Source organism: Hipposideros armiger, unplaced genomic scaffold (assembly GCF_001890085.2).
Source record: "Hipposideros armiger isolate ML-2016 unplaced genomic scaffold, ASM189008v1 scaffold_25, whole genome shotgun sequence".
NCBI classification, from domain to species: Eukaryota; Metazoa; Chordata; class Mammalia; order Chiroptera; family Hipposideridae; genus Hipposideros; species Hipposideros armiger.
The window spans coordinates 2,422,973-2,446,131 of NW_017731375.1; the positions used below are offsets into that span (position 1 = coordinate 2,422,973).

Sequence of the window (23,159 nt, forward strand, 5' to 3'; positions counted from 1 at the left end):
ATAAATCCAAATTTCTCATGTCCCCCAGAATGAAATAATTTGGGGCATGGATCATCTAAATAATGTATTTAGAGCCCATGTATCATCAATTTTAAAACACATCATTATTTTGTATACCATAAGAAAGAAAGAAAAAAAGACAAAAAACTGGGATCCCAAGGGGTTACCATCTCAGGGTCATGATGAACTATTTAGAGGCCAAAAATCCTGCATGTTTCAACTTTGGCATTGGGCGAGGAGAGAAATGAGAGTCTTCTCTGAGGATCTGAGCCACAAGAGGGCACGCATACACACGAGGGACTGCATTACACTGTAAGTGTGATCCGTAACACTTCCAGAAAAAAATTTGAAGTGGTCCAAGCTGGCTGTGCCTTCCCCCCATTCCCCCTGCCCCGCACGTGATGGCAGAAACAAATGCTTCAATCGAGGCCAGCAGGCCTGATTTCCAAGCTATTAAAATGGAGGGAAGGTATGACTTAGTCAGATAAAGTGATGAGACCTTTCTGTTTCTCTGATCCATAGGGCAACACCAGGCCCTCTGCAAGGCTACTATTCACTATCCCAACTCCATGGTTTACAGATCTCTCTTCTCCAAATGCCATTGTATCATTTCCTGGGAATATCAAAGGAAGCCCATCTTCTTCTAAAAAGCCCTATTAATCAGCCCTTGGCTGGACAGATATCCAAAGTTGGGGGTCACATTCTCATGCAAAACGTCCTGTCCTCAAGAGCTGGCCTTTGGAGCTGACTCCTCTTCTCACTTTGAGTTGATTCCAGAATAATAATCTTCAAGTCATCCACTGGAAGTATATTCACTTTAATTATTGAGATCGTCAACTGCCAGACCATGAAACTTGCTAGAACAACAGCAACCAGAAACTGACTGTTAATTACTCTGATTTTCTGGTGGTGTTAACTAGTCTGATTGACTTGGTGGAAGGTCAGTGGCCTAGCCAAAGAGATTCACCCATCCAGTCTCCTCATGATTCCCTGTAGGAAAGTTACCCCCACAGGGTGATTTCCACACCCAGTGTCACCTCCGCTATCTTGCATGTTCATTGACTCCTTCAATACAGATGTGCTCAGAGAAGGAAAACTCATTTCAGGCTTAGCTTAAGTAAGACAATTAGGAAAGTGACTCATTTATGAATTTCTTTGGTTTTCTTTTTAGTCTTTTGTTACCTTCTGAAGTCAAGTATGACTGGGTTAGAATGAGCATCTCCACTTTTCTCTCCGATGGTGAGAGGTAATTGGGTTCGGCAACACTACACACACAGACATCACCGGTATTGATGTTCCAGGCTCTGAAGCTCTGATATGGTTTAATTAAGGCACTAAAGTTTATAAGTACAAGGTTCTCACAAAATCACAAAAGACTCTGTATCTGATTTCTCCTAATTCTGCTTGAAAAACTCCCTTTTTTTCTCTTACATTCTCTTCAAGTTTGAGATTTGGTATTTTGACAAATAACAAGTCTTTAATTCCTTAAGGGACCACATAAGTATTACCTGGGCTGCCCCATTTGCTTGCAAGTGGATAGGAATTGGTGAATCGCCGGTCCGCTCAGCGGTTAGCTGGTATCTCATGGCCCCTCCGCCATGAATGATCAAACCTCCTTCTTCATCTTTTTCAGTTGATTGTTTGGATCCAACGTGCTCCAGCCATGGGGTCTGTGTCAATGGAGAATGCCTTTGCAGCCCTGGCTGGGGTGGTCTGAACTGTGAGCTGGCGAGGGTCCAGTGCCCAGACCAGTGCAGTGGGCACGGCACTTACCTCCCCGACACGGGCCTCTGCAGCTGCGATCCCAACTGGATGGGTCCCGACTGCTCCATTGGTAAGACAAATGGCTTTCTGTTGCTTTCCCCAAGGCGCATGCCCTGTGTTCCTTCTGTGGGCCCACATGGATGGGCATCTACTCTTCATACTCAGCTGGGGATGCGGGAACTGTGGTCCACGGCACAGTGCCTCTCTTACTCTCTTCTCCTCTGTCGTGAAGTCTGATCCTTGTTTAGCATAAAAACCACTGCGTAGGTTCTCGTGCCTCGTTGGGTCCATCACTGCAAATGGATGAGGGGCCTGGGAGGAACGCCTCTATTTGCATTATAGATTTCCTTATGTACACTCCCTAAAGGTACCAGAAAACAAAACAGAACAATTGAGCCCCAGACAAGCTGAATGGAACATCCTATAAAACAGAAACGAGGCTCCCTCGGGGTGCTGTGTGAGCCTGTTATAAAGCCCTGCAGTACTCAGGGGCAGGAAAATAATGAAGTTGTGCTGTATACTTTGTTTCCCTAAAATTAAGAGTGTGTGTCTTAAGGTTCACCTTAAAATGGAACGGTTCAACCGTGCAAGTCAGCCCCAACCTTCCCGGGAATGGTTCCACTCATACTGACAAGTGCCTATCCAGGCAAGCGATCGTCATTCCGCCCCCTTCCTCCGGGTAGTGAGACAGCTGTCAGATTACCATGGCAATCAGGAAGGAAATATGTGCGAAGCTTTGCCGACAATGGGAAAGAAATGAATATTTCATTGCAAAAAGAAAAAAAAAAGAATCGGTTAAAATGGGCTATGTGGGGATGTCTTCTCAGCCCACTTAACTCTGGTTTCAATTCTGATACTGGTGGTCCAGGCCAAACTCTGCAGAGGATGGGAGGAGGGGACGCCCTAGTGGCAAGGCCCCACTGTGCTAATGACATGCTGTGTGACCTCGAGTGAGTCCCTGGCCCTCCCAGTCTGGCTTCCCCACCCCTGGCCCGATGAGCCATGCCTTCCTCAACAGTCTGTTGTAAGGATGAGTGTCTGGCCTGTGCTTGTCCTTGCGTGAGAGAGAGGTCTGGAACACCAGAGAGTGCGTATCTGTCTGTCTGTCTCCCGCCCCCCCCCACACACACACACACACAAAACCACAAAAGACTTTGAGCTCCTTTGAGAAAGAGACTGTGTCAATGCAGCACTATTACAGCAGTCATCATTGCCACCAAGGTGCTGATCTGGGTACCGGGTGGGTCTGTAGGCATCATGGGATGGAGCAACAGGGTCCCCAACTGGCCTTTGGTCAATGCAGGCTCTCAGGGGGGGAATATCCCAGCTGGCTAGGGAGTCGGGATCCACAGGTATCTTTTCAAGTGGGCACCTCCCAGGTAACTTTGCCAAACTGGATGGCCACTGTCTGATCACTTCCTGGGATGGTCTCAAGCCCCACAGCAGGGGTCCTCACACTTTAGTGAGCATCAGAGCCACCTGGAGGACTTAAGACAAATTTCTGCATCCCACTCCCAGAGCGTCAAATTCAGGAGGCCCAACCAAGGCACAAGAATTCACATTTCTAACAAGGTCCCAGGTGACAGTGATGCTCTTGGTCCAGGGACACTTTGAGATCCACTGCTCTAGAAAATCCATAACCATGAATGAGTACCCAGCCAGTGGCGAGAACAGCCTCCCGAAGTGACAGAGGTGCTGGGCCTCAGGGCCTGCTCCAGGGACCCGGGCCACGTGTGTGTGTGGTCTGGCCTCCAGTGGAGGGTTTCGCCAGCTGTGGTGTTGAGCTGTAATCATTGTTTTTTTTCCAGAAGTGTGCTCAGTAGACTGTGGCACTCACGGCGTCTGCATCGGGGGAGCCTGCCGCTGTGAAGAGGGCTGGACAGGCGCAGCTTGTGACCAGCGCGTGTGCCACCCCCGCTGCATTGAGCACGGGACCTGTAAAGATGGGAAATGTGAATGCCGAGAGGGCTGGAATGGTGAACACTGCACCATTGGTAGGCAAACGGCAGGCACCGAAACAGGCACATATTGCTTTATTTTCATAAATCGTAGATCTATAGTGATGGTCGTGCATTGCAACGGGCTGTTCCTCTAGGGGCATGAGTGCTTTCCAACATTCCTGCTGCCTCCCCAACTCTCCAAGGGGACAGGGAAGGGAAAAGTGAGGGCCCGATTGGAAAAGCCCTTCCCTTCTTTCTAGAATTCCAGATTGGGAAGAAAGGGGCCAAATAAGAAAATCCATCCAAATTACTGATCTTCGGGAGGGAAAAATGCACACGCATGGGAAACTGTCAAAGCCTGGAGGATTCAAGCACCCCCAAATGACTGTGGCCTGCAAGTCCCCCCTTTTTGAATGTTCTCCCAACTGGCTGGACCACTGGACCCCTGCTTGCTGGCAATAATTGAACCCACTTAGTTTAGACAAGGTTGGAAGCAAGCAGGACTCCCGGGTTTCCTGGGTAGCCAAGTGCCGCTGTAATAAGTTTGAGCGTCCTCTTGCTGGCCCAACACAAGGCTTCATCCATGGGCTCCGGACCCTCCCCATCACCACCACCATCCCTGGAGGCCTCCTCCCCTGGTCCCATTTCATTCTCACTCGGCCACCTCTCTATATAAGCTGCTTGACCGAGGCTATTTTTTTAAAGGTCATTTCCTTTTTTGAGAAGTAATAGCTCTCCAGTTTCTTTGGTTTTGGTTTTGTTTGTTTGCTGTCATTATTGTGGTGTGGGATGAGGCAATATTGGATTAAATGTATCCAATTATCCTTTGAATTGAGGAGTTGGGAGCCAATGCCCTTTGGCTCGCCACAGCCCTCGGATAGTTGGGATTAGCTCCATTTTACCTCCAGTTTTCGGATTTGTTGTTTAATTCAGTCAGGTGAAAGAGTCCTTCCATACCAAACTGGCTAATCCCTTGCTTGCATCAAAACTCTCAGACACCTCCAGTCAAAGTACTGACCTGCTGCCTAAAGATACTTTGATTCTAGCCATCAAGCTGCGGGGGGGCTCTCCCCTTTGTCCTAGCCCCAAAACCCTAGTGACAGATTGGCCACCTGGAGTGAGAGACTGGGTTAGGAGCTTCTCCAGGGCTGACTCATGAGATCAGACTCAGTTTCCCATGCTGTTCATTTGGGTGGTTAAAGCAGAGACGAAGTCTCCTCTGCATTAGACTCCCCAAGTTCCATCTAATTGGACATCCAAGGGGCAGCGTGCCAATACAGGCCACAACCGAAGCACTGGGACCCTGCTGGGACAGCCTGTTGGCAGTGACTTGTTTTTGCAATCTCTCAATGACGCTCCCGATCCTGCTCCCCCTGCAGCCACATCCATCTTCAGTTCCCTGCAGAGTCTGGGGGATGATTCAGCAGACTTGCAAGGGAGGGGTGTGCACAGCCCACAACCGAGGCAGTCTAAAATTCTTACTGATAGCTTCCACTCTTCAGGGGCGTTCCTCTTGATGTATTTTTGCATGCCCACTGTGATTGAAATCCTTTCCCCTACCCCCATACCTCTTCTGCCCCCAATCTCACCCCCAAAAAGAGCTCTTGCAAACCAATAACCTTTAGGTAGAGAATCCTACTTTCTCTCCATTCACACACCCAGCTTCCGCTCCCCTTGACCCTTGGCTTCTCATGTCTCCCAAGGTTTAGTGCCCCACGGTGGTGCCTCCTGGCTCTCTCCTCCCTGCACCCCATCTTTACTCTGGGAATAGCCTACAGGAGGGCAGCCCAGATGGATCAAAGCAGAGTCTGGAACACTACGGCCTACGGGACCACATCTGGCCTGCTGCCTGTTGTTCTGTGGCTGATGAGCTAAGAATAGTTTTTACATTTATTAAGGGTTGAAAAAAATGTTTTAAATATCTTCTAACACATGACAGTGATATGAAATTCAAATCTCAGTGTCCATAAACAAATGTTATTAGCAGATAGCCACACCCATTTGTCGATGGACTGTCAGCTTCCATACTGTGTTTCGGTGATGAGTAATTGAGACAGAGACTGCCTCGTGACCCACAAAGCCATTTGTTAGCTGGTGCTTTACAGAAACAAAAAGGCTGACCCTGAGTTAGAGAGCTGCACAAGCCTTGATGGAAAGAGAGCAGAAAAAAGAGTTGGGTCAGTGTTCACGTTAGGAGAAGGACCACAGTTGTGACTTGAAGGGTCAGAGGCCAAGAGAAGGGGAGAAGGTCCACGTGTCACCACGTGGGAGTGGAGAGAAAGCGATAGTTGAGTTGAAGTGTCTCTGGGGCCTTTGAAAAAGAGATGGGAAGATGACAACTTCAGTCTTAGTAGAAAATGGTGAGAACATGGCCAGCAGGACACAGGAGGTGTTTCGTTCTAGTGAGCCCTTTGGGCAAGATGAACCGGAAAAGGTGTTTCCACTACTTGAAGTGTTTGGTTCAAGTTTCACATCTCTGTGCGATAAGATACATGAGTTCTTGAGAGACATAGAGGAAATGCAAATTTATATGGCAAGTCAAGCTCCCAAAAGGAAGGGAGTGGTGTGATCCCGGCAAGCCTCTTGTTCAGAGCGACTTGATGAGTTCTCGCTAGGTAACTTGTAAAGACCTTTATCACCAAAGTCTTTTCTTGTGAGAAATCAAGGCTCTGTGGTTTCATTTGTAGGATAGATGGTGTCTCCTCATACATACGTTCCCTGAGGTTTCTCAAAAAAAAAAGGCCAAACATGCCTTGGTTGGTGAGATTTGCTATTCAGAATCTAGAAATGTTCATATGCGCATAATTGCTGCTTTTGCTTTTCCACCTCTGGCCCCAGAGCTGTTTCGTGGAGTTTTCATCTTTTATTTTGAGCAGGCACTCCTGTCAATTCAGTTTAAGTAAATGCCACAATTTACAAGCCCAGAATCAGTCCTCCTCCTCAGGGATACTGACAGTCAACACAGAAAGAGAGGCTCTTTGGTGTTTTCCGAGCAGAGCCTCAAATGCTGTATTTTGAAAATAGAAAATAAATAAGAATGAAATGGCACCTAGTCTGCAAACAATGTATTGGGAGATTTGGGGTAATGCAGAGCCGTAGATGGTTGGTGTTGGGGTACTTGGGGTGTCTGCAGCCTCTTTTCAAAAGATCATAGTGAGGCTCTTTTCTTAGGGTCATTGCAAATAGTCCCCTGAGCAATTCACACCATCACTTGTGGATCACGTTTATTTTGCAGAAGGAAGCAAGAAGCTAGATGCGGTGTTGGGGGGTGGGGGTAGAGAAGGACGAGGATAAAAACACAGACTTCTGAAACTCAATTAGGTAGAATCACCAGGATCTATCCGTGGTTGGCCCAGTGCATTTCTGGAATTTTTCAACCAAATTATATTTTTTATATTTAGAAATTTAGTACATATGGCTAAAGATTTCAATATATGGGGTAACATTTCAATGTTAACTGTTTGAGCTAGCATATTGGTAGACTGGATTCCACCAAGCAATGAATTATCTCTTTCTAACAAGTTAAATACAAGGTATGACTAAAACTTACAGAAGGGCGTAGTTAAGAAATATGCTTCGAATCCAAAATAACCACAATTCATGTATATCTTTGGAATACATTAGCATTATTTGGATAGGCTGCGTTTACTCTTATGAATAAATCAGAAGGCAAATTATGTGGTTAGAATAGTTTTATTCTCTAAACATAATCCTAAAATGGGTTGTTTTTCCTATAATCTACCACTACCGCCACCGCCGCCTCTTATTAATATTGGGGATTTCACTTCAGAAGGCCATACCGAGGCTATAACACCAGGCCATAAAGGAACCACAAAATAGGTCAAAATTCACTATCAACGATGGTAAACTCAGATGAGTGTCTCTTACATGAGAAAGAAATAGATATTCACGTGCTTTGTGAGCAGAATAGATGGGCAATTATAGGGAGAAACCGACGTTCATACAGCTGGAGAATTCAGAAGCGGAGCTCAATGCTAATTGAGGATTCTTGCTATTATCTCCTGAATGTGGACTGTCCAGACATTGATTCTGAAAAATACAAACTAACACACCCATAGAATAAGCCCACTAACACAAGGCATCAACCCTCGGTGAACGGTTTGATAACCTGAGTAGTGAACAATGTCTATAATGGTTATTTCAACGTGTTTATTTTCTCTATGTGGTCCTGACCTCCGATGACATGTCATAATCATGAGGACTCTGTTCCTAGGACCGTGTGTCCCAAGTCAGAACAGTTTTCTTTTCCCTCTATCACACTGGGGTGCTTCTATTTTTCCTCTTTAATTGGTTGGGGGAAAGAAATGGGTTCTTGTGATGTTAATAAGGAAAATGAATCTTTACCCAAGGTAAAACCAGCCATGCGGAAGTCTGATGGGCTGATTAAGCGATTGTCATCAGAAGTAGACAGGTCACAAGTCCAGGAGGGAGGGAGATTCAGAACAACAGGGAGCAGGCTGGGGAGAAAGCAGCTGTCAAAGTTAACCAAGTTCAAACTGAGTGTTGCTGCTTCTGCGTCTCGTGCCAGTTCCATTCTAAGTTATAGAAACTTTTTTCCTTGTAGCTATTGTCCTTGAACACTTGAGCTTTCATGACTCTACGATGAGGTCAAGTTGAGATAAAGTTAGCCACTGTGGAGCCATCCCTACCAGCAGGCCTGTGCAGGCAGCTGTTTCTCTGATGGTTAAGTAGCCCATTCCTCTGGAGCCTGTCTAGGAGCTCCATCTTACCAGAAGCGATGGTTTATCACTGTGAGAAATTACCGACGAACTTGTTGCGAAGTATAAAAGACGTTCCACTGCTGATTTTTTCCCCTACAATTTGGCCAAAACGTGAGACTTCTCACTAAAGATCAGCAATCGTCATGTGCCCAGAAGTTCCCTGAGTCCAGGTCAGGTGGTCTGCCCAGGTTTCCTACACAAACCCAGAACAAGGACCAGGAGGTGGGAGTTACAGGAACACATGTTCACCTCACTACAAAAAGTAGAATGACATGAAAGCAAAAAATTGCTTTTGGTGAGATTGTCACTGAAATCTCACCAAAACCACTGAAAGTGTTTACTTTCTTGGCCTAGATCATGAAGAAGGTCCTCTAGCATCTGCTGGAAGAAGGACTAGATAGACACTAGCTTTGTGGCTCAACCATTCCATAGTCTAAGTAGAAACATGCTTCGTAATGCTTCTGATGTGACTTAGTAATATCTTCCCATGTAATGAGCTCCCATCAAAAAAAGATGAGAGGGGAAGAAGGCTGTGGGTCTCAGTCCTGTGGAATGACGTGACGGAGTGTTCACTGTACTGTTCCCTTAATGTTTCAGAGGATCTAGTTCATATACTAGCTTGTGACCCAGTGACAGGGCCAGCCCCAACAAGTAAGTAGCTTGATATGAGGTGTTACTGACTTCACAAGGACAAAGAACTAAAAACAGAAAACCCATGGGACAGAGTTAGCGCCAGGAAGCTTCCAGACTCTAAAGAAAGGAAAACATGTAAGCACTGTTGAAAAAATGTCGTGCACTGGTGTATGTGGTATGTGTTTTGTCACTTCCAAGTCCATGATCCTCAGATCCCACCATGTGCACTTAAGACTTCACATGAAAAGGAAAGGAAGGCCAAGTGGGCCCTAGAGATCGGAGCTCCCTGAAATATTCGGATGGACATTTTGTCATCACTTGCTATCTGGTCATTGTGGCATCATGAAGAATAGAGTGATGGAGGATGGGGGAGATCTGTCTTCTAGGCTTGACCCTGCCGCAAACATTCTGGGTGCCCTTGGAAAAGTCACCCAAACCGTCTTGGCCTCAGTTTCTTTCTGCAGCAAATGAGGGGTTTGGACTAGATCATTGCTTTCCAGAGTGTGGTCCACAAACAAGATGCTTCTCATTAGCGTGCAAACACATATATTTTGTTGAATAGTTATGTAGGGCTTTTAAAAATAAGTAATAGGGAAAACTGTAACTAGCTCATCAAATTCATGATTATACTGGTATTATTGCTTGGGGATGTGGCAAAAGTAGGTAGCGATGTTAGGCCTGAGTAAATTTAAAGAAAAAATATTAAGTAAATAGAAGTGCAGATATTGCAAATATTACGAATGCAATATGTGATGGACTGAATTTAAAACGCACATGGATGAGATGATCTCTAAGGACCTGTCCATCTCCAGAATTTTATTACTTTTGATGCAAAGTCACGAATGGGCTGTTCTAGCACAATCAAACCTTTCTCTCATCTGTAAGGGGCAGAGAGGGTTCCCAGCTAGGCTCCCGTCACATACCCTTAATGTTACATTGAAAGGATAGAGACAGCACGGCGTTGGCTCAGCTCATGATGTGTTGTTGAATTGGTGAGGGTAGTCATTGGTGCTTTGTTGTCAGTCCATCTGCTCATCTCAGCTCCAATTTGCATCAGGTTTACCTAGGGAATCTTTTTGTGCATTGAAACACTTTCTACATAATCTGAATAATCAGACTCCACTTTATCCATTAATATTTGTGTTTGTTAATAAAAATAGCTGGTATTAAAGTAGAGGTTGATCTATCTACATCCACTTCAGTTGGAGTCGGGTAATGCGAGTATGGTAATGAACTGCTTACCTTAAAGAGGCATTTATGTCTGTCTACCTGAGATCAAATCTTTGCAGGTTTCCTAACCTCTATGTGCCTCGGTTTCTTCATCTGTAAAGTGGGAATGCTAAATACTCCCTTCCTCCGTGGGATATATGCAGAGTATGTGGCACAGTGCCTGCCATTCAGTGAGAGCCAAATAAATGTGAGCGAATGTCATTATCATCAGCACCCTCATCCCCCATGATCGCCATCATTATCTAATACCGATGTAAGAAATTAAAGGGCAAGGGAGGATTATCGGAACAAACTTCTCATTAAGACATTTCTGCCACCTTCGACCTCCCTTTCGTATACTTGCCCCCGATATCCATCAAGCAGTTAGCAGCATGTCAAAAAGAGCACCTACCCATTATCCATTTCCCAAACAAATGTTTGTTCTGTGACTTACTGGCATCTGATTCTTAGAGAAAAAAACAATGCCTTTCTTACCTGGAATTAAACCTGCTTATTTTACCAAACAGCCCAATTGTACATGGAATCAAATATCTGAATATCTTTATGTTAATAGAAGGTTTTGTGAAATTGGGGTTTGCCACTTTCAACCCAAATTCCTCAAACCAGACCTCTTGGATACACTCCGGGGAAGTCGAGAGATCTATGAGAATTTGCTTTTCGATCTGGGTTGGATTTCCATAATAAGTACAGTTTTTAAAACTTTTGCTTTGAAGTATTAGTTTGGAATTCTGTTATTGTTGAATAGGATAAATGTTCAGTTCTTTTCAGCTAGTCTTTCTCAAACTAGGGACCACAGACATATGCTTGAGAAGTTGGGAAGGATACTGTTCTCCTTTAAGAAGGAATCTGCATTTCTCCCACTTGAAGTGGCTGCCAGGTCAGTGTCTCTTACAACGCCTTGCCTGATCCCTTTTCTTACTCCATCTCATTCCTCAGGACTCCGGGGGCTAAAATTATATTGCACTGGCTCTGTGCACAAGGAATAACTCAGGAGGCTGAGCTTAGTAGCACACATGCCTTTTGGAGACTCAAGACTCATTGTTGTCTGTCCCCATTCAGCCCAGAAACTTCTCAATTACCCTGATTCCCCCCCAAACCCCCCCACCCCAGCCCCCACTGCAATCGCTTGACTCCTTGGAGCAGGACCCACGGGTAACATCTGGGAATTCTTTGCAATTCCTTGGCTCGTCTCCTGGGTTGTCAGGAGCCACACACAGTATCACAGATGTTCACGTAACAAACATATTTTGCATTTCCTCCCAACTTGCCTGCCGGATGGAGTTTGCTCTTATACCAACCCACTTCTTTTACAGCACTACTTCACAGGCTCTTTTTGAAGGGCTTGCCTTTATTGCCTTTGGGAAATCGGGGACCATCATTTTAAAAACCCACCAGTCGAAGTCGGGGTTTATTGCTCCGCTCCTCCTCCTTTCATCATGCATTTCAAGGCAGCATCGTAATCAGACCCACAGAAGGCCACCGAACCATGGACTGGCCCTCTCTGAGCTTGTCCCTTCATGGGTAATAAAGGAAGAAAGCACACGAAATAGCAGCTAGGAGAACGCTAAGTCTTTTCATCATAAACATTCTCAGGATAATTAAAATGGATTACATTACAAGAGAAAATGCGTTTAGTTAATCTTTCCTCTAATTAAAAAAATATCCCTAGTTTTAAGTAAAGTGTTTGTTTTTAAAAACATATTTTCATTGTAATCAGGGAGAGGCCTGTTTGGTCCTCAGTGATAGGATGCAACATCTGCGAAGTAATTAAAAGCTACCAGCCAATGGGATGATGATGATTATTATTATTTATTATTATTATTATTATTTATTCTGAAGGAGCCTGCTGAGTCTTTTCCCATAGCTTTTGCCATGGAATTCTCCCTGAACCTCATCTGTGGGCCACAGTGGCGTTACCCTCTTTCTGTCCCTGTGGCATTGAACACGCGGTTGACTCCTTTTGGTCAACAAGTGACAAGTGAGGAGATTGATTCGGCAGCGGTATAAACCCTTTTCCAAGTGATCTGGGATGCTAGACACAAGGAGACTGGTAGATGGCATGAGGCATAGCTCGTCTCCACTGCAAAACTCATTCTGAAAGATTTCTAGAAGCTTCCAAGGTTGTCTTCCATGCTCATGTTTAGCTCATTCTGATTCTTCAAGTTTGGTGTTTTCATGGAGGCCTGCTGCCTACAAAATTCACTTCAGGGGAGCCCGACAGCGCTACCCCTACAGCCAGGGTCCATGCCAGGAGGTGCCAGCCAGCACCCTCAATGCCCACTCTACTGAAGTCTTTCTGTAATTACACAATGAAAGAGAATGCCACGCTCCCCCACACTGGGGCGCTTGATCAGCTGGGTCCACGTTCCTTTGAGAACACACCCTTCATTGTTTGCCTATAGCTCCTCTCCTGTACATCCAGGTCTTGCCCCAGGGCTGAGCGATAGAACAGACTCCACGGGATCCTTTGTGGCTCCTCACTTCCCCTCACCCTCTGACAACCCTCCACAGACCCAGGGCTGGTGTAGGATGCTCACAAGCTCTTCAAACACAGCCAGGTTTTGAGTCCCAATTTGGACTCAGTTAGGACCCCTTGTCATCCTCACAACCAGCTCTTTTGGAAAATCTCCGTGTTCCTCCTCATGTACGTTAAGGGTTACTTCTATTTTCAGCCAGCTCAGCAGCAAATCAAAGAGCCCCTGTGATCTCCCACCCTCATAGGAATTGTGTTGCAAGAGGAAAGGAGAGGGAACTGGCTTCCATACCCCCCAGACTCCAGGTTTCCTGCAGATTCTGGCATGGCTCTTTGAGGCTGCTCAGTCTGATCACCCAGCACCATGCAGCCCCAAACTATACATCACAAAAACTGCATCCCCCGCAACTCCAGAGAAATGAGGGTTAGCTAACATTCTAGAGCCAGAAAGCCCCACATGATTGCTGTCCGGGGGAAAAATGGAAATTGCTGAGCCTCCGGGGCCATGCATTCCAAGTTTATCCACAGGAGCCCCTGGTCAAATTAGCAATGAAGTTGGTTAGAACTTGGCCCAGAAGGGTCATCCGTCTACAGCTGTAAGCAGAGTGATGGGCTCTGAGAAGTGTGAATTACATTTCTTTATTTTTTTAAAACTCTGCTTTAACTTCAAGAGGGATTGCCAGACAGCCCTGTCTAGTCGCCTAGAAATAATGCCAGGGGGTGGGGAGGCCCCCGACGATTATCAAGTATTCACCTCACAAGCACAGAGGAAACGTTTGTACCTGATTTTACTCCAACAAGTTAGCAAGCTGTCAATCACCGGCCACACCACTGCATCCGAAGCACGCGCTCTCTAATGACAGGAGATGCAGAGAGGTGGCTTCTGCTTTGCAGAGAGCATCCTGGTAACAGGCAGGGAGATTGTTTCTTACATTAGGTGCGTGTGAGCCCAGGAAGCCCAGATGTCGCTGATGATTGCAATTCCCATGAATAGGGAGAGAGATGGAAGATATTGGAGGTAGTAAGAGAAACGAGCTTTTTCTATTAATCGAGGGAACGCAGGCAAGCTGAGGTGGGTCCCTGAAGCAGGTCCCTATCCATTTCTCACCATACTTTGAATATAAACTGATCTAACTTTTTATTTCCATTTAATGGGGCCAAGAAAGATCTGTATCCATTCACTTACAGACGGCTCTCTGGGGGCCTGATAACAGGAAATGTTACCGTATCATAGAGAAGCCCTAGTGCAGGAAACAATCTACCCAGAATTAAACAGCTGGAAACACATAATACACATCAACGCCCACCTCAGACTCTCAAAATCAGCCCCATAATGTTTGCAGAATGTAACACCCTCCCTCTCTGCTAACTATTAGCACTCGTTGCCAATGCTTTACAATTGTCGTTATCAGGTATTGAGAGAGTGAGGCTGCTGTGGGGAAATGTGTAGACAGGGATTAAGTGGGTGCGCTTTGGAATCAGACAGGCCTGGCTTCCAGTCCAGCCTCCGTCCATCGCAAGTGCGGTGACCTTTGACATGTTATGTATCTTCAGTGTCTGGTTTTTTCCGTCTGTAAATTGGGAACAGTGATACCTATGTGCTGCTCTTACGAGGACTTCACTTCTAGGTAAAGCACGTAACAGAGTGCGGATACTCCATACAGGTTCACTTAAAAATCACGCCTCCACACCCTTACTGTAGTTCCCCCAGTGTGTCTTCTCGGAGTGGGCAGCTGAGGAAGCATGGGAGGTGGCATGCAACCACACGTGCAAAGGGGCCCAAACTCCCAGAAGGCGAGGCGGGGTGCCAAACCTCGTGTGTTACCCCAGGTGTCTGGCACCCTCCTCCTGTGTCACCCTTGCAGGAGGAGCTTGTTGGGACACCTGGATTATAGGACTTAAAGAAGGGAGAAGGCAGGGAGTGAGAGTAAAGCAGGGCGAGATGGAGACATGGCCTGGTGAGGACCTGTTTCCATGGATGTTAGAAACATAAACAAGAGTGCCACACGGATGTCACTGTGTGCCATGTCAGGGTACCCACCTCCTCTGCCTGCTTCCAACAGAGCAGGCAGCCGTACTCATTCATTTCTGGAACACTGGCAGAGCTGATAATGTGTGCTGGGTTGGCACAGGCGTCCTGTGGGTGAGCCCCTGGGCAGCGGAGGTCAGGGCGAAGTGGTCTGTGGAGGGATGGGTGACAGCCTGAGGTCTGCAGAGGGGTAGGTGACAGCCTGAGGAAATTTAGACTTCTACCGCATTTGTCCTCATGAGACTTTGCTGTTGTCTAACTTGAGAAACCCTTTCTGGTACTTCTGCCAATAATTTTTGGTTGATTTCTTAACATCCTTCCTCGCTCGCAGCTTCCTAAGGAGATCAGTGTAAGGATGGAAGCCTTACACTTCAAATGGTGGTTGAAGTTCATTTGTAACACAATGTAATTAAATAAAAGAAAGCAGTCAGATATCAAACTGTGTGGATACACACAAATGACTCCCTCATAAGTGTTAATATTTTCAACAACAGAAGAAATTTAGTTAAGTCAGATGAAGATGGCAACTCATTGAATTTTTATTTTCCCTCCTATCCTTATTTATCTTTTAATCTTCCGTATATGGCGCAACTTGTTCTTCTTAAATAACACTCCTAATTAAGTCTCATCTTCTCTTAGCTAGCGCTATATTTTTATTTATTATTAAAACCATCAGACGCTCATAATCTAATTTAGTTGGATTACTGCTTGGGCATCTCTAAGTAAGGAAACTTGGAGGTTTTAAGGTGGAATTACTGACAAGAGAAGGGAGCGGGGAAAACCAAGTTCTCTTCTCATTCCCCCCGGCAGCAGGTGGTTGGGCAGGCCCGTCCTCTGTTGGGGGAGTTGGCCTAGATTTGGGTAATGAGGAATTCAGTATCTGCTGACTGCGAAGGGGGCAGAGGGCAGAACCCATAGAAAGAGCGGTCACCTCAAATACCCCTACTTGGACGAGGCAAGAACAATGTGAGTGAGTACCTGAGAGGGTGGACGAGAGTGGAAATAAAGTGAACACCCCGTCTGTGGCGGGCAGACATGACCCGCCTCCAGCTGAGGGATGCCATGTAGAAATGCAAGCCTAGTTCTGCAAAAATGTCTATTTTTCAAGTAGAAACCAGTGGCCAGGATTGGAACGCATAGTCTCCCAATTCTCAAATGTTGGCAAGCAATTCAAACTTTGGTGAAATGCTGCACAGGCCGTGCAAACAAGACTGAGAGCCAAATGGAGTGCCCACCTTTGGCCGCTGACACTGACCTCCAGTTCAGGATTGGTACCAAATTAGGGAACATCATTTGCCTGGATTGAGACTGGGACGGCTTTGGCTTCTTTGCTTTGATGCCCTGACTCTCCTGGTGATTGTTTTAAGCTTGTGGGAGTCTCATTACCATGGTACAATGGTGGTGCGTCGCACGTACACGGTGAATTTTCTCCAAGGAGCTCAAAAGACTTTGTGTTGCCTGAGCCAGCCTCACAACAACCCTGTGAAGCAGGCAGGTAGCTATTGCCCCAAAACACACAATGCGCAGCAACAGAAAGGGTTTTTTCACACAGGCAGCTAGATTGACTCATTGGTTTAAGTCCATGGTCAACACAATTAGCAAGTACAGCATTCAAGAAGCATGGACAGGATTTCCCATGGCTGCCGCCTCTGCTGCCCTTTTGGGCTTCTCTTCCTTCCATCTTCTCCAGTTGACAGCTAAGCACCAGGTCTCAACAATACGTACAGGCAAACCTAGCCAGCGACTAATTCCTGTCATGCGTGTGAGTGTGGACACGTCTGTGTGTGCATGCGTCTGTGTGCCCACCTGGCTTCTCAGCAGGCCCAGCATGGTACATCCACACCCATTAGAAGACGTCTCTGCATTGCCCACTGCTCTAATGCCATGCTCTGAAATGCCACTTTTGCAAATGTTCAAGACCTAGAAACTCCAAGTCGGTATCTTCAGGATTCTGATACATACCTGATTACTCATGCCGTGTCCCTTAGCGGCCCCTGTGCCCCTTTCTCTTCCTTAGACTGATGGTGTTCCAGCTGTGAAGCAGCAGTCTTCCCTTCCCTTACAGACCCAGCATGTGTGCCCTCTCTTTGGCCATAATGGAGTAACAGGAGTGGCCATCTAAAGCAAGGGTAAGGGCTAGAACGGTGCCGTGGAGGGCCAGGAGCAAAGCTCTCTGAGTTGCCTTGGGTAGAACAGCCAAGAAACTCACACTGACCAGCAGTGATCAGAGCTCTGCCCCGTCATCGTTTCCCCTCTATGATGGGTTCAAGGGCTTTGCTATATAATCCTCCTGCCCAGCCCCCTCCCCTGTGCTTCCTGGGCTTATTGCTCCATCCTGCTCTCCTCAGGGGAATTCCCTGGGCTCTCAGGCATGGCCCAGAGAGGACTCCAGGACAGCAGAGCCCAAGTATCTTGTATTTTCTAGATTGCTTTGCCTTTCCTTCCAAGTCGTCTCAGATCAGCTACTGATTCCTGGGAACAGTTCCCAGCATGAGAGTCTCCTACAGTCATTCACTTTCTCTGCATGCAAGCATTCCATAAACATCCTTCAGAGGCAGATGCAGAAATAGAGAAACACCTGGTGGTTTTAAATGTGTGTTGGGGAGAGAGCTGGACCTCCTGGCATTGGGCCTGCAAAGACTGTCATACCCACAGCTCCCCATCTGATTCCACAAATCAGGGCACTCATCTTTAGAGTCCAAGGAAACCACCTTGTCTAGGAATGAAAACGTGAAAGATCCCACACGAGAGCACTGGCGATCTCTCCTCATTCTGGTCTGAACTGTAGCGCACTGAACATCCAGACTCAACCATGCTGTTTGAGCTCGTCCCAGCAGGTCAGAATCAATGCTGAATATTTGTAAAGTATGCAGATTTAAAAAGCCAGCTCTTTCTGTACTCAAGTATAGGAAGAGATAGCTGTTTTGCTGTCTTGGGAGACATCGACCTGTGCTTGCCACTTGGCTATTCAGAACAGAACCTTTCCAAGGTCAGCCGAGGCTTCTCTTTACCATCATTTATCAGGCCTCTCAGGGTCTCCTACAGACAAATCATAGTTTCTATTTTTCATCTCCATACATAAACATGCACTCTTGGGAGCTACAAGGGTACCATGTTGGGGACATCTCTGTCATAGCAGCCTCAGGATGACATTCTAGAGATTCAAGGAAGTCAGGGCAACCACCAGCATCCTCAGTGGTGAAAAATCCAGTAAAGTGTCCTGTACAGTGACCCGAATGCCAGCACAGGTGACCCCACCGTAGGTCTGCCAGCAGGCTCGAGCCCACTCGCTGAACTAGCCCTCAGGTTAAATTGACTCCTACAGGCAAACCGTAAAACTTAGGGAGGCTCGTGTGGGCAGACGCAGTGGTCAGCAGGCAATTCGGCCATGGAGTGTCCACTCTCAGCCCTGCTTCAGGTCTTGGAAGAAGCTGAGTGGAACTGCAGGCTGAGCTAAGTACTGGACTAGACCAGCCGATGACTTTGAAGCGGCATCTCACTGATCTCAGCACACTGGGATGGCTTTACCTTGACATTTAAATTTCTACTTCCATCACCAGTGAGATTGGGTTACGCTAAGTAATGCAACTTGAAAATATTTTCTGAGCAGTAAAAGCAAATGATTGCAGTGTTATAAAATCATGTCTTTCAGGAGACATTAACATGTTACAGATACTGATGGCAGCGAGGTAAAAAGCCGTAAGCCAAGGCTGTGAGGGGAAAGAGATGGAGCCCTGCAAACAGTATGAGTCTGATACATAAAGCCGAGCTGGGAATGACTTCAGGAGCTAGAAATGCACATTGCTGGGGGGGGGGGGGGGGGGGGAAGGTTCCTTTTCAGTTGTTTTCCTCCCAGGCTCTGGCCTCACCCCTTGCCCTTAAAACCCTGACAAGTGCCTCCCAAGAAAGATGATCTGTGATAGAGTCGAGTCCTTTGCTTTGGCCAACCTTGGCACCAGCAGCAAAACATACTGTCCACAAAGAACCTAAATTGTCCCCCTGCCTGGGAGCCTGGAATACAGCAGGTGCTCAGTAAGTGTGGGCTGGCTTGAGCTTCCTTAGGTATTACTCTCTCGAGTTCATTTAAGAGAGAAAAAAAGAGGCTGCATTGTTTCTGACGAGAGTAGTTAGGGAGGACATAGCGAGAGGCCACCATGAGTTAGCATCAAAAACTTTGTGTTTCTTAACTGCCAAAATGGCCCATTTCTTAGAAGTCAAAAGCTGGAGTCAAAGAAGGAATATCCTGTGGAATAGCTGAGTAGATGAAGGGTTTCTCCTGAGCTTTGGAGCTTGAGGAATTGAGCAAGGGGTGTGTTGGCCTGTAATGTGTTGGCTGAATGCATACATTCAAAATGGGGACAGTATCACCCCTAGGAAGTGAAAACAAATCACTCTTTGGGAGGGTAAAAAATATCTTGCTCTTTTTATGTATCGTAATAAATAAACAGATATAAAGTATATCTGTAACATTACGTTTTCATGATAGGGAAAGCAGTTAGGAGGAAAAGGTCTAAAAAGGTCCATGAAGAAAGAGATAGTGACCAAAAAAAAAAAAAGTTGAGAAATATGCATCTCATTGAAGAGAGGACAGATTGATTTGTTTCTAGAACTTCAGTAAAAGTGGCCTCAAGTGTTTCTACTGAAGACACACCATTGCTTAGGAAACTTTTGCCAACTCATGTTTCTGTTTTTATCTCCCCCAGCGTGCCAGCTCGGGTTTATACCAAATTAGTCTGGACTGAAATAATGAGACAGGTCAAATAATTGATTTTTTTATATGTTAGAACTTACTGATCGACTGAATTCCTTTTTCAGATAACAAAGGTAACAGTTGTTGAGTCCTGCCCGTAAAACTTGCCAGCCCCCGTGCTAAATTTTCAACATACCTTCTCTCATCTAGTCCTCATATCAGTTTTGTAAGGTAAAAACTATCGTCATCATCATCATTGTACAGGTGAGACAAGTGGCTCAGAGACGTTAAGAAATTGGTGTAAGTCATAAATGTCAGTGATGGGGAGGTGAGCTCTGAATCCAGGTTTACTTGACAGAGACTAATTTGACTATCTGCTTTTACCCCAGGAAGCTGCCCCAAGAGGGTTACTTTGGAGGCCAGCAATGAAATCAAGGTATATGGGCAGCAGTGACACAGTGTCACCTATTAGTAAAGTCGCTACCTGCAGGAGTGTTTCTTTGGTGATGGAGGGCAATCCCCCTGTCAGAGCTGTGGGGTGCTCTGCTTTACCAGGCCAAAAAGTGCATCTCTGATTCCTAAAAGGATTCATTGCTTCCCAGCATAGGCACTATTGGCCAGCTTCTTTAAATTTAAGCTGACTTTCTATCAGAGTTCACATTTCCACCAACTTTTCATTAAATTAATTATTTAAAACAATTCAGAGTTAGCGTTCTCACAGCAACTGTAACTCTGCCATGCCTATATTAAGGCGTAAATTGAACAGCATGTTTTGCAATAAAGTTAATTTTATATTCACCAGAGAACTGAGTTATAGTTGCTGTGGGAACCATCATTTTGAATCTCTTGACTTTGGTGCATTTAAATTCTCCACTACAGCACTGCACATCATAGCATATTTTGCATGGATGCTTAATTTGTTTGCTTCACACCATGGCCTGGCTACCCTGAGCTTGTAAGTCCTGTCAAAGTCCAGCATAGCAGCCTTCTTGCTCTCCTGGTACATATGACACTTTACAGAGAAATAGCCAAGAACCAAAAATGATTCCCACTTTATCTTGAAAATGTCTGCTTTAGGGGTGGTGACTTTCCTTAGAAGCACAGTCAGTGAGAAGCACCAACTCTCAGGCAATGGCAACTAAAGCAGGCAATGCGGTTGCACGTGTGTGGAGTCAAGGATTCTCGTCGGAGGGTATTTTTGGATCTGTACTGTATTATTCAGGACACGCGGGGTGACCTCTGAAAGCTCCAAGTCCCTGCATGTGCCATTAATCATGCAGGCATGCACAGCCATACATCAGAACTTATTGGAGCTCCGGAAAAGCTAAACAACATTTCCCAGCGCCACATAAACCCCAAGCATCTCTAAATCAAGACGCATTGCGGGGCCTCTCTAAAAGGTACATTCAGCAGAACTGTGGAAGAGAACTTAGGCTAAATCCTGGTGGTGCGGAATAAGTAACACGTGCCAAGGTGAAGACAGAGGCTTGCTGGGGAGACATAGCAGAGGGAGATGAAACTCGGAGATGGTTAGAGATGCGAGTGCTCCATCTACAAGGATTATCGATTCTTCTAGCTTTATTGGAAAAATCAGTCATGCTTTCTGCCTCCTGGGGATTGCTCTGCTGCAGTTTGGGAATGTATGTGTGGAAGCTCTGCAGGTTAGCAGCTGAGTAGCAGCTCCCCTTCACCATTCAATTATCCATTTAGTTAAAATGTGACTGAGCAGAAATCACACTGCTGTTTTGCATGTTAAAGATGGATTTGAAAGGAGGGACTTTTGTTTCTCTGTAAACGAGAGGGTTTCAAAGAGGAAGCTCTTGCCTTCCTATGCAAAACTGAAGACTGGCACCTCTTGGCCGCATAGGCCAGATTGTTGGAATTCTGACTCCCGTTCTCTAGGCTTTCAGAAAACACAAGTCTTATTTCTCTCCTGGGCCACACTCAAATACACCTGCTGATCGAGACCATTGCAAAATGTGTAGATAAAGACCCTGTAATGACCAGTGACTTCCTCCTAAGTTTTTGGTCAGCTAAAAACTATCTTAAGAAAAAGATTAGAACATTATATGCAAATAGTTTCAAAAAGCAGGATAAGTTTATGGTGACTCAGAGTTACCTGGGTCACCAAGATGGGAAGGGTTGAATGATACAAGGATAGAAGGCGTTGGATTCACAGGGAAGGGTGGGGGTGGGTGATGCCATGCCAACCAGATGAAAGAAAAGAGGGTGAAGAAGTAGAGGACAGATAGAAATGTTTGTCTTGTTTCCATACCAGGCAGGAAGTAACGGAAAACAAGATAAAATAAGGTTACTGTATGAGGTCATTTGACACCAAGTGTTTTGAGAACAAGTCTTCAAAGGAACTGGATTGATTGGTTGGTAAGGAAGTCTTGATAGATGAATAAATAAATACAAATTAGAAGGTAGATAAATAGATAGACAGATAATAGATAGAATTTTTAAGTGTGTTTGAATGCCGCAATATAGATGGGTCAAGCTCACCAGTAGGGATAAGCAGAATGCAAAGAGATGAAAAGTCCAGGAGTGATTACCTGGGAGGTTGCTTGCGAGTGGACCACGAAGGCCTATTGCCGAGACCTAGACAGAGCTGGTGGAATACATGCAGCCGCATAGTCTGAAGTCATTCCACTGAGCAAGTCAGGAAGTTTGTTTGCTAGAGCTGTTCCATATTAGACTGTCAGCCCTGACCCTAGGGACAGAGCTTCGGTGAGTCCCGTAGCTCTCTGCTCTCCTCCACCCGTGCCGCCGTTTCCCTTCACGTCCAAAGGTGGTTTTTAATAGTAAGGCAACTTGGAGAGGAAAGGGGTCGCTGCAAAAACAACCTCCCCAGCCTCATTGGTTCTCTGATTCCCAGCTGAGGCGTTTCATTTGTTTGCATCCCCCGGAGTGCTATCTTATGGACAGTGTGTTTTGTCCTCTGCTTGTGTGTCCCCCAAGTCTTTCTTTTTGGGAGGATGTGGAGAATTAGTGGTGCCATCTAGAGTCATGGGAGCAGAGCAACTCCGTACGCTGCCCAAGCCCCACCATGGCTTATCAGGATCATCCCTATGGCCTCCTCCTGGCCAACCTCCCAGATTCTGTCCCTGCCCCCATCCCCATCTGTTCTCCCAGCATCAGGGGTCCTTAAACATTAAAACCAGGTGAGGCCTCTCCTGTGATTAAAACTCCGCAGTGGCTGCGTTTCATTCAGAATAAAGCCGATGTCCTTACAGTACACTCTGGGGCCCTGCATATCCGGCCCTGCCCCCCCCATCACTCTGTCCTCACCTTCTCCCCTCGCTCACCCTGCTTTAGCCACACTAGCCACCTGGCTGTCCCTCCAGCACCCCAAATACTCTTTGCCTCAGGGCCTTTGTACCTACAGTTTCCTCCGCTTGGACGACTGTCCCCCACACATTGGCATGACTCACGTCCTCCCCTCCGTCAGGTGTCTCACTCAAAGGTCACCGTTTCGGTGAGGACGTCCTTCATCACCCCCTAACAGCCGCAGCCCCCTTCACATGCCACCCTGTCACAGTGCCCCCGCCCTGCGTTATGTTCCCTAGAGCAGTTATCACCATCTGACATCCTATATGAATTTCTCATTTGTTTAGGATGGCTCTCTTCCCAACAGACGGTAAGAGCTTTGCGAACA

At 46.2% G+C, this 23,159-nt stretch overlaps 1 protein-coding gene across 1 annotated transcript in view; it reads left to right on the top strand.

Moving 5' to 3' along the window:
• TENM2 (teneurin transmembrane protein 2) overlaps nt 1-23,159 on the top strand; it is a 141,211-nt gene that overhangs the window by 4,236 nt on the left and 113,816 nt on the right. The window contains exon 2 of the mRNA XM_019635981.1: nt 1,634-1,834. Coding sequence (XP_019491526.1) covers nt 1,634-1,834 — 201 coding nt within the window. The remainder of the gene's footprint in view (nt 1-1,633; nt 1,835-23,159) is intronic.